Source organism: Octodon degus, unplaced genomic scaffold, assembly GCF_000260255.1.
Source record: "Octodon degus isolate 3935 unplaced genomic scaffold, OctDeg1.0 scaffold00017, whole genome shotgun sequence".
Taxonomy (NCBI): domain Eukaryota; kingdom Metazoa; phylum Chordata; class Mammalia; order Rodentia; family Octodontidae; genus Octodon; species Octodon degus.
Window position 1 is genome coordinate 9,155,774 of NW_004524593.1, and position 12,121 is coordinate 9,167,894.

Genomic DNA, 12,121 nt, shown 5'->3' on the forward strand with positions numbered 1-12,121 from the left:
ATAAGCGCTTCCTTAACAAGCACAAGGGCCTGAGTTGGATCCCCGGTTCTGCAAAAACAAAACAAAACAACAACAAAAAAAGACTAGATATGGCCAAGGTTAAAGATGTCATCCATATGTCCTTGTTACTTGCCCTGCTTCACTACTGTACCAACATTAGCTAAGCGGCTGTACTTATGATCTTATGGTTGATTATAGTTTGACCCATGTACCTGCAGCATGACTTTACCCTATAAAACATTCTTGGAGAGATGACCTTGGCCTGGGCAGCAACCATTCAGGATTCCTCCTGATTCTCTATTCCCTAGTTTCCAACTCTGTGGCCCATCCCTGAGCACCCATACTCCCCATAAATCTTTCCTATTCTTAACTTCCACTGTTCTTTGGGGTTCATTATACCATTTTTGGGGAACACAAATTTGACACCTCAGGTTGGGAGTTATATCTCTCCTATATCATTATGAAATGGACATTAAAAAATGTATTTATTTATTTATTTGCTATGTAGCTGGGACTCATAGTGATCCTTCTGTCTCAGCAGCCCTAGTGCTGGGATTACAGGCAAGTGCCACCATGTCTGGTTTTGGTGGCTGGCACACCATGCCAAGGATGGAACCCAGGTCCTTGCGCTTGCCAGGCAGGTGCTTAGACCACCAAGCTATCTCTCCAACCCTAAACTGACATTTTTAAAAGAAATATTTACTCAAAATCTATATAATATAATGTGCTTTAAAAGGTGATGGTATAGTGTCATTCAAATTAGAAAAGTTGCCTAATTCACTGAGTTTTCAAAGTGCAACTAAGAAAAAATATGTATTTCTTTAATTAGATCATTTTGCTTTTTTTTTGTTGTTCATTTTCCTTTGTTTTGTTTCGTTGAGTCAGAATCTTGCTTTATAAGTTCAGGCTGGACCTGAATTCACAAGGTAACCCAGGCTGCCCTCAAGCTCACTGGGCTCCTTCTGTCTCACCTTCATGCCAGAACTGGGATTATAGGTGTGTGGCACCATGCAAAGCTGAATCAGACAGTTTTCAAGGGAAAATAGGGTAACTAGTCCCATAAGAGAATTTAATACATACGATAATTATAAAATGTTAACTTCTATAATAATTTAGGCACTGTCAGGATGCTAAATACCCAAATGTCAACAAAGGTTGATAAATTTGTCACTGTTTCAGAATTCTTACTAGAGAACTTATAGATCAGAAAAAAAACTTTTTTTTAATTTGTCATTATCTTGATAGGCACAAACTATCTTCTTCCCTTTTCTAAGGCTAGATGAAAACAGGGAGTCCTAAAGAGATGGAAGGGTGGAGTGCTGCAACAGTAAAAGGTTTATATCTTCAAATGTGTTAAAGAGCTGAATATCAGGTAAGGTACAGCAGTACAGGCCTACAATCCCAGCAGAAGCAGCAAGATCCTCAATTCAAGGCCAACCTGAGCAACACAGCAGGTTCAAAGCAGTCTGAACTACAAAAAGGGATCCTGAGTCAAAACAAAACCACAGGACATTAAACAATTCAAGAAACATGAGTCTATCCTTCAGAATTTATAAAAGATGTATTATTATAAAGAATATTACTCTAAGGAATACTACATATGAATTTTTTTTTGAGACAAGGTCTCACTGTGTAGATCAAGCAGGCCTCAAACTTGTAGCGATCTTTTCATCTCAGCTTCCCTGGTCCTGGGGATTGATTACAGGCATAAACCAACATGTCCAGCTATTAAGTATTTCAATTACTTGAGAAACAAAAGTATTCCCTGGTTGAAAGGAACTATAAGCTCCCCAGTGGGAATAAATCCTAAATCTGTATTCATATGAATCATGAAGTCCCTAACTTGGAGAGAATGCTACATAATATCAAGACAAACATATGTTAAATTAGAATTTCTCAGTAAGAAAACAATCCTTTGGAAGGTCTTTAAATCTTTTATTTTTTTTGGTACCAGGGATCGAACTTGGGACCATATGCTTGCCAGGCAGATGTTTATGCCACTGAGCTATATCTCCAGCTGAGGATAAGTCTTAAAAAGGTTTCTGAAACACTGAAAACTGCCAGACTATCAATCAACCTTCCACAAACTAAAATAAATTTGCTTATGCTAATTTGTAGAATTTAAGCAATGTGCCTGCCTGCCTGCCTGCTTGCTCTTACTCTCTAGCTCTCTCTTTATCTCTGCCTCAGCTTCTTGGGTCTCTATGACTTGTATACATAAACCACTGTATCCAGTTTGATTTCTTTTTTAAAAATAAATTTTACTATGAATACTTACAAATACAACATGTCAGAAACTGTATAATTAAATGGTTATAATAGTGAAACAAAATAACCTCACAAAGTTAAATATTTTTCTCCCTGTGGCAGGAGACACTATAATGTAATCATTTAGCCCAAATGAACTATTAACTATGGTTCTCCTCATGCTGTACATTGTTTCTACCCCTTCATCTTAAGCATCTTTTTCCTTGTCTCTTATTTTATTATCTTTTAAAAAAATTACTTTAAAGAGAGTATAGTAATAATTAATATGACAGAAATGGTACACATTTAGAGGACCAAGATGACAGGTAGGTATTTCAAGCATGGTTTTAGTATTACACATTGCTCTTCTCAATGTAGTTGCTTAGTTCACAGATATCAGCACATTTTAAGCATTTGCTACATTGTTTTTTGTTTTATTTTTTGGTAATGGGGAATCAATCTCAGGACCTTGTGCTTACCAGGCAGGTGCTTATGCAGCTGAGCTACCTCCCCCCATTTGCCATTTGCTACTTTGTAGGAGATCTTACAATCTCCTGGGGCCAGGAAGATGGCTCAGTAGGATAAGCGCTTGACTGGCAAACACAAGGATCTGAGTTCAATCCCTGGTTCTGCAAAAAAAAAAAAAATCTCCTATACCCCTATTTCTTCTTCCTTGCCTGTATTTTCTTTCTTATCCAATTAAAATGGTACCAGGTAAAAGCTACCTAGTTTGATTTATTTTGTTTTATTCTTTTAGCTACGTAGCTTTAAAAAAAAATTTTTTTTATTCTTTGAAAGTTTAAATGTTTATTAGCTACTTAGTTTTAAATGCAAATGAAAATGCTGCATTTTTCTACACAAGGTCCACATATCACATATAAATCAAACAATACCAGTAACTAGCCCTATCACCCAATTCTGTGTTCAATCTTGTAATACTGCTCCCAGCCTTATACTATGCCAGATGTATAAAGACCAGATTGGTCGAAGAGTCTATTTACTGAAATATAACAGTTCTTTAATTCTATAAAGGCTGGCAAAAGGTCATATCTCTTGCATTAAATTACAATAAATATCAATTAGACCTGGCTAATTTTGTCATTAAATGCAGACCTTAACATATTACAGTACATTTCCAAAACTTTTAGCGATTTCTGAAACTAGTTTAGAAAATAACTACAACACAAGTACCTTACTTGTTCACAATTAAGTCCAATCTTCTTGTAGGATGTGCTTCCAAGTTCTCCCTATCAATATCAATAAATTCAGTAGGCAGCCTCATACACTGCCTAGACACACTGTTGATACAAAGATGCAAATACAGAATAACAATGACATGCCAGGAAATGACTGAGCTGTCTGTTCATCACATGATCCTCCCTAAACAAATAGGGCACCTGTGCACACCAAAGTACAATCAACACTATGAGGAAGGGACTTCTGAGAACTCTGCTGGCACAGAACCCTCTTGGTTTGAATAACAAAGTACTTTAAGGAAAGGAGTTTTTAATTTATCACCGCAGAATTGGACTCCCAAGGTAAGAAGGCATTCCAAGTATTAAGTGGCAATCCTATAGAAATGTGCTACCTAATGAGATAAGAATTAACTACATGTCACCACTGAGCACTTGGAATGTGGCTGGCCCAATCTGAGATGATCTGTTAGTGTAAACACACAGTACAGTGGGGCATGGCGTGGTGGCAGACACCTGTAATCGCAAGTAGTACCTGGGAGGAAGGGCAGGAGGACTGCAAGTTGGGTAAATCAGCTAGACGCGGGGAGGGGGGAAGGGGGGGCAAGAGCATAGTTTAAAGGGACAGCAGTCCTAGGTTAGCGTCTCACTATCAGAAAACAAACAAACTAAATAAATAAATAATACACAGATGCACCAGAATTTGCAGATTTAGTACAAAATCATGGAGACTATCTTATTTTTGTGTTTATTTGTTTGCTTTGAGGCACTGTCTCACTATTTGGTTCAGGTTGGCCTTAAACTTACTGTTGTTTGTGTCTCAACTCCTGCCTAAGCCTCCTTAGTGCTGAGCTTACAAATGTGTAGCACACCATACCTGGCTTGTAAAATATCTCAATTGTTAACTTTAATTAATAACATGTTGAGGACTGGCAAGATAGCTCAATGGTCTAAAGCACCTGCTTAGGCAAGCTTAGGCAAGGGTGCAGGGATCCCTGGCACCACATGTGGCACTGCCCCCAGGGTGGGCTGATCCGGCCACAAAAACAAAGAACAAAACAAAAACCATGTTGAAATTACACCAAATTAATAAAAGATATTTATAGCTGGATGAGGTGTCTAAGAATGTAGCTCAACTGAGTTCAATCACCAGTGCCACATACAAACACACGAAAATCATTTTTACTTTGTTAATGTAACTACTAGAGATTTCTTTCATTTTTTTCTGTTGAATGGTGCTGCTACAGACTTACAGTCTAGCTTCTGACAATCTAAAATTCTCATTTGGTCTTCCCAGTTACAGTTGTCATTTAAAAGGTAAAACACAAAGCAGTATTGTCCTTCTTTACCAACTTGAGATAAGCAACAGGGCATGGTGGCACACTGCTGTAATCCCAGTACTCAGAAAGCTAAGGCAGGAGGACTACAGTGAGTATGAGGCTATCCTGTCCCACTCCCCCAATACAGTAATTTTTTTTAGATAAATTACTAAGAAAAATAACTTCAAATAATCACCAAAATAATCTGCAGAACAACTTTGTCCTGGTACTATTTGTCAAAGAACTCTGTAAAGACAAAAGAAACACAAGATGCAAAAGCCGTATCACTTAAGAAAATGAGATGAAAAATATAATAACCAAATCTAATATAGTAAAATATCTAAATACTGACTATATGTGTAAAAGTCACCTTTAAAATGAAATGGACATTTCTTATACCTTTAGCATATGGGGCTTTTTAAAAAAGGACTGGGTTCTGTCTCTTATTCAAGGATCTTCAACCACAAGTGAACCAGTAAGACTGTAAAAAATGATAACTGAATTATCTTTCCGAAAAGCAAAAGAAAATACTAAACAGAAAAATTAAGAGGAATTATCTCAGTTTCTTTAGAAATAAGTAGGCAAACGTGGGCCCCAAAACATTATAAATTAAGAACATTTGTTTTAAAATAAGCATTTTTTTTCAGGTACTGTCATTTATAATTATGTTCTATGTATTTTTTCTTATGTATTTAGTACAGGGTCTACAGGGTCTCACTACACAGATCAGACTGGTAGTGATCTTCCTGTTTTTAGCCTCCCAAGCGCTGGGATTATAGGTGTGCACCACCATGCCCAGTCTGTTTTATGTATTTTTGTGAGTGTGTGTAGTGCTTGGGATCAAACTCAGGACCCTGAGCGGGCTAGGTAAGGATTCCACCACTGCGCCATACAACCAGCCCTAAAAATTGTATTTGAAAAGTGAAAAATTCAATGACCTGGAGTGGGTCACGTTCTTCTGCTACCATTAAAAAATCATTTACCTTTATTTGATTTTAAAATATTTAGGCCCCCAGGGTTGGGAGGGCATCCAGTATATTCCTAAATCTATGGGAAAAAATGTGAAAGAAGGATGAAAAAGCTTTCTTAGGTGTTGAGAGAATGCAAGTCACTTCTAGAAAATTTTCTGTGAGAACACTGCATAAATAACCTGAAGAAATTAAGATCAATGAGTAAGTCCCCAGGGATCCACCACAGTTGACTAGATACTTTCTACGGTGTCCGAGTAGTCCAAAAGTCATGGTTAGCTGTCAATAATTCGTCCATCTGAATTTCATCAGTTGAAGATCATCTTCAGACTGCTTATTAGGTAATACATTCCTCAGAAACCTTTTCCTTGTGCATTTAAACACCAAGCTCAATTATGCTCCCAGTCAAGTAAGCAGAAGGAGGTGATTGGCTGCAGTCTTCTGCTTTGGGTAGAAAGGATAATGGGTAAAGCTCTTCCAGAGTATGATCCTCAAAACCCTGAAGTCGCTCTCAAAGAATCGGGTCTTCTAACACTGCCCAACAGACTGCCAAAATTTCCATTACAGCATCCTATTTTTAGGCATTGGTATTTTAAATTGCATTCTACAGTACAGTGTGTTTAAGTAAGTTTACACAGGAAATAAAATAAGCACTCCTCAGGCTTTAATCCTTTTATGCCTAGAAAGGAATTTTAAGCTTTTGAATCTTATTATTTTTTTTAATCTTCAATTTAACTCTTTCAAATACGCAAATTCAGTACGTATTGGCCCGGAGGGAGGCTCGGGAGGGACACTTCGCCGGTTCCTGACACCAAAGTGGTGGTGACGGCGAAGGTGGGGGCGAAGGGTCTGGGTGGGGTAGGAAAACATCCCCGGGGTGGGAAGCCCAGGCTGTTTCCAGCGGGGCAGCAAGGACCACAGGCAAAGCCGATGCCGCAGGCTCCCCGGGGAGGCGGGCGAGGAACGACTTCCAGCGCTCGTCCCCCAGAGAGAGAAACTGGCGCGACGCGCAGGAATAGGAACCCCGCGCCGCCGCGAGCAAAGAGGAAAACAGGCGGGCTGAGGGGAGGGCGCGCGGTACACCTCGCCGAGGGCAGAGGCGGCGCCGCAGGAGGAGGGCAGCGCAGGGGGAGGAGCGAGGGGCTTCCCAGCGCCTTCCCATCCCGGCCGCGAGCCGGTGGGTCCCGGCAGCCAGCTCTACCGCTCCTCACCTGGGAATTCGAGGCGAAAGCCGCGCTATCGTCGGGCGCCGAGTCCGCTTCTCACTCCACTCGCTGACATGGCGGCGGGCTAGCTGTCACGGAGCTTGCTCGGGTCTCCCGCGGCTCGGGCGGATCAGACACCTCTCGCCTTTCCGCCCCGCCTCCCTCTGCGCACCCCTCCCTGCTGGCGGGCTGACCGCCCGACACCGCGGAGCATAGAGCACGATGGGCTAGAGAGGAAGCGCCAAGGGCGGACAACCATAGAGTAGGAGCCCGGACACTGCCGGATAGCCGGTCTCTTTCCTCGTCAGTCCACTCACAATCCTCTGGCGGCTGAACCGGAACGGAAGCGGAAGTGACGGAGGAAGTAGGCGGGGAGAGTTGATCGCGTGCGCACTTTGTAGTGTTTACTTCCGCTTGGCTGGTTTGGGTGGTGAGATGTAGCACGTGGGCTTTAGTGCTTTGCATTCGTCAAAGTAGTGGACCTGGGTGATCTTTAGCAAGGACATTGCGACAAGGATGTGGGGCCCAGCAGCGGTTTTTCCTCCGCGGTTGACAAGGTCAGTTTTGCCAGGTGCTGGCCTCTTTTACTTTGGGAGGTTGGGAGCAACGCTGCGGAAGGACTGGCGGGCAATTCGCCGTGACTACTGCCCACAGCCGTTGCCGGATGAAGATCCCAGGAAGTTGCGCCGGCCGTCCTTTGGCTACTTCATTTCGAGCAGTTCCATAATCAGCCCGAAATTGGCTGAGATCTTGGCAGAAATGCTGAACTTGGGAAATAACGCACATCGGCACATAGTCATGGAGTGCAATCCAGGTGAGCCCGGCTGGCTGGCTTCCTTGCTTGCTTTCTTTTTCGGCGGGATCTCACTGAACAGTTCACTGTACAGTGTACGCTGGCCTTGAACTCCCGTTGTGCTCCAGTCTGATCTGGTGCTCACAGCGATCTTCCTGCCTCAGCCTATCGAGTATTGAGACTATAGACGTGCGCCCCCCCTCCCCCGCCCTGTGTGTTCAGTCCGTCTGCACGTATTATGGTTCATACGTGGCGTGCTGTTGAACGGTCTGCCCTTTTCTTGAAGCAGTTTGCTCGGAGAGGTAGTTAAAAACATATATCTATATTCTTGAAGGCTCCACAAAGTATTCTGTAGCAGTTTGCGCTTTAGACAGCATTTGGATAAAATAGTACTTTGCTCTTAACTTTACCAAAACTTGGATCCAGGGAGCGCTTCTGTAATTTACCCAGGCCCATTGTGAACTCGGGATCTTCCTGCCTCAGCTTCCCAGAGTGCTGGGATTACAGTAGCCTCCCAAGTAGAGGGATTGTGTGCTTGCACTACCCTGCCAAGGTGTTTTATCCTTCTTATGCATTTACTAAAGGCTACAACAGGACGCTGATTTGTAGTCTTTAATGTTTTTAAAGCACTCTTTCCTGTCCCAAGGAGTCAGTTCTGTTTAGGCTTGACAGTACTTTTATGTGTTTATTTATTTATTTTTTGGTGGTTAAAGCAACTAGATAGGCCATGAATAAGTGATAGGCTAGAGGCAATCTTTCCTGTCGGTTTTTTTTTTTTTTCTTTATGAATAGTAAACTGTGGTAGAAATTCTGAGCCAGGCATGGAGGTGTGTGCCTGTAATCCCAAACCCTTCATTTGGTAAACTGAGGCAGGAGGATTGCCAGGAGTTGCAGCCTAGTCTAAGCTGTGTAGTGAGTTCAAGGCCAAACTGAACTACACAGTAAGACCTTACCAAAAAAAAAAAAAAAATTTTTTTTTGCAGTTCCTGATGGCAGGCTAGATAAAAAACCCAGCTTTGCCACTTACTGGGATGTTGGAGTCAGGTAACTAATTTCTTCTTCCTTTATAGGTAAAAAGAGTGGTATGTATTTGGGGGATTTTATGAAAATTAAAATTAGATAATACTTGTGTACCAACTTTTAAAAAAATTGTTATTAAACAGATTGTGTTTTTGCTTTTGCACATAACTTTCTGTTGTGTTACTGTATTAGGTCCTGGAGTCCTGACTAAGGCATTACTAGAAACTGGTGCTTCAGTGATTGCGCTTGAAAGTCACAAAAAGTTTATTCCACACTTGAAGGTACTGTTTAGATCCTGGCAATAATTTATTGTTCAATTGCTAACATTGAGTAGTCTAAGAAAGTCTAGAATAAAGCCTATTTTTTTAGGGACCATGTCTCAAGTACCTTGTTATATTTAGTGACTAGCGGACTAGCACACAGTAAGTATTCAGTGCTTAATGAGTAAAAGTTTGGAAATTCTGAGACTTGTTTTTAGTTCTACATTGAGAGGGTTGATTGAGAACATGATACCCCAAAATGCACTTTGGAGGCCAGGGATGTAGCTAAGCAGTGCAAGGCCTGCCTTGTACATGTGAGGTCCTGAGTTCAATTCCCAGTAACAACAACAAATCAAAATGTGTTGTGGCCTGCTGAACACTTTAAAAGAGGGGACCATGGAAGCCCTTAGAGGCAGCTTCAGAGCCAAGGTCGCTGTGTCTCTTACACTTTGTTCTCCAATGCATTGAGTCTAGAAACCAGATTGCCTGTTCCCAAAGGAGAGTTGTAGAAGGTAGAAATCTCTTTTCTCAGAGCAAACCATTAAAGCCTAAAAAATAACCTAAAAAGTAACTTTTCCCTGAGCTATGCATAAAGACATTCCCTGACCTACTTTGTCTGGTACTACATCATGACCCAGTCCTGTGGAGTCCTCTGTATACCCAGGAAAGAAGGAATGCTACAGAGACCAGGAGCAAGCCTGGCTGAATTCTTTCAGCCAATAACATTAAATCACACTCTTTAACAATCATATCTCCATACATCTGTCCAGTCTTCACTGACTAAGCATAACAACAGACAGTTTCCCCTGGATCATTGGTTGTTTTGTTTTGTTTTATATTTGGAACAGGGTCTGTAGGGTTTCACTACATACATAGTGATCTTCCTGTTTTCAGCCTCCCAAATGCTGGGATTACAGGCATGCGCCACCATGCCCAGTCTTACCATTTCTGCATCCCGTGGGCAGCGTCACTATGATTTATGGTTCTGGGGATCAAACCCCGGACCCTACACTCTGCCTAAGCAGGTGCTTTAGTCCACTGAGCTATCTGGCCAGCCCCCTTTGTTTCTTAATTATGAAGGCTCTTATGTGCATAAAGCTTTTTAAATAAATGTGTTCCACTTTTCTCTTAACTTGTCTTTCATTATGAGAGTGTAAAGTGTGCCTCTTGTTGGGGGGAGGAAGGTACCATATTTTTCCACTGCTGCACTCTGCCGTAGATTAGTTTAATAGCTTGAAATAGAGCATAATTGGTATTACTCGGCTCCTTTCCTCTTTAATAGGCTGTGCTATGCCTCTGCCTTGTCTGAGTGTAGCCTTTTTTTTTTTTTTGAGTGTAACCTATAATTTTATAAAGATGAGACGTTGAGTGCAGGGTCTGGAATTTAATCTCCAGTGCTGTAAAGAGCAAAGAATTACTGTTCTAAAGGGTACTGCTTTAGAAATCCAAGATTTTAGCCAAGTTATTGAATTGCTGTTAGCATCTGCTGGAATTTAAAAAGAAGGAAGAAAAGCAAAGACAAGAAAAGGGAAGCCACATAATATTATGTGTGACCTGCGGCTAGGGATGTAGCTCAACAGTATTAAGTGTCTGCCTGGCAAGCACAAGGACCCAGGTTCAATCCCTGGTAAACCTTGCTGACCCTGAAACTGGGCGTGGTGGCGCACAGCTGTAATCCCAGCCCTGGAGAGACTGAGATGAGGATCATTATGTCTGAGCTGCATAGCGAGACCCTGTACCAAATAATTAATTTTTTTATAAACCATAGAAGCCTGGAAGTGTAGCTCAGTTGTAGAGCCCTTGCCTAGCATGTATGAGGCCCAGGGCTTGATTTCCCAGTACCACAGCCTATATTTGAAGGTTAATCTATATTTGAAGGTTAATCTCCGTGTTCCCAAAATTATTTAAGATGACATTAAAATGTTTCTATTTAAATTTTGTTACTATTTAACACTATAACCATTTTTCTAGAAGAACTTGAAAGATAACAAGCTTAAAGTTATACTTATGGCCCATATTTGCAACCCCAGCTCTTTGGGAGGCAAAAGCAGGAAGATACCATATTTGAGTCCAAAGTGGTCAATTTAGAGAGACCTATCTTGAAATTTAAAAATGAAAAAGGGCTAAGTTTTTTCACTCAGAAGACCTTAGGCTCAATCCCCCACTTTAAAAAGAAACATTTCTTTAAGATCTAAAAGAAAAATAGTTGCTTTAGTAATAAAGAGGATAGGGACCAGAAAATTTTTGACAGAGTAGTTTTCATAGGAATATCAGTAATAAAATGCTGCCAAATGTAAACATCACGGACTGAACTCAGTCCTTGATTAGAATTGATTTTTGCTTCTTTTCTGACTTTTTTTGTTTGTTATTTGATCTTTTTGAAACAGGGTCTCTGTATGCAGTTCAAGCTACCTTTGAGCTCTTTGTAGAGCTGTTTGTAGGGGCTGGTCTCTTCCCAACTGTCCTCCTGCCTCAGCCTCCTAGGTACAGGGATTATAGCCATTACAACCACTCCTGACTTTTCTTCACATCTCCAGCTTCCTCCTTTACTGGGAACAGAACCCAAGGCCTTACATGCTAAGCACACACACTTAACATGCAGCTTTAGTGCACTTTGAGTCACTTTTATTAAGTAGCTTTCTAGTAAGAGTGAAAAGCCATTCAGGTATTTGTGTGAATTTATCTATTTGCTAGAATAAAAGTAATGGAGAAGTAGAACCTTTGACTTAAAATCAGGGAACTAAAGTAGCATTCTTAGGAGATAATGTTTCTACCAACTGAAAGGCTGTCAGGTTTATTCCTAAATCCTGAAAGAATTTTTATTTATTTTATTTTATTTATTTATTTTTTGGCGGAACTGGGAATTGAGCTCAGGCCCTTGCACTTGCCAGGCAAGTGGTTATTCTACTGAGCTATCTTCCTGGCCCCCCTGAAAGAATTTTAAAGGATTCTGGGTTTTTGTGAAACTTAATTTCTTTCCTCCACATTTCTGTTATAAAAGTGCTGGAGGGCTGGTGAGATGGCTCAGTGGTCTAAAGCACTTACTTAGAACAAGCTTAGCAAAAAAGCACAGGGACCACGGTTCAATCCCCCAGCACCACATGCCAGTCAACCCC

The 12,121-nt window shown here is 41.2% G+C and overlaps 2 protein-coding genes across 3 annotated transcripts in view; one reads left to right on the forward strand and one right to left on the reverse strand.

The window, feature by feature from the left end:
- Cnst (consortin, connexin sorting protein) overlaps positions 1-7,225 on the reverse strand; it is a 116,293-nt gene extending 109,068 nt beyond the window's left edge. The window contains exon 1 of the mRNA XM_023710184.1: positions 6,939-7,225. The gene's annotated coding sequence lies outside the window, so the exon portion shown is untranslated. The remainder of the gene's footprint in view (positions 1-6,938) is intronic.
- Positions 7,226-7,326: 101 nt separating this feature from the next.
- The window catches only part of Tfb2m (transcription factor B2, mitochondrial), a 19,997-nt gene continuing 15,202 nt past the window's right edge, over positions 7,327-12,121 (forward strand). For both annotated transcript variants that reach the window (XM_023710185.1, XM_023710186.1), the window contains exons 1-2: positions 7,327-7,746; positions 8,938-9,026. In XM_023710185.1, the coding sequence (XP_023565953.1) occupies positions 7,449-7,746; positions 8,938-9,026 (387 nt within the window). In that variant the 5' untranslated portion in view covers positions 7,327-7,448. The remainder of the gene's footprint in view (positions 7,747-8,937; positions 9,027-12,121) is intronic.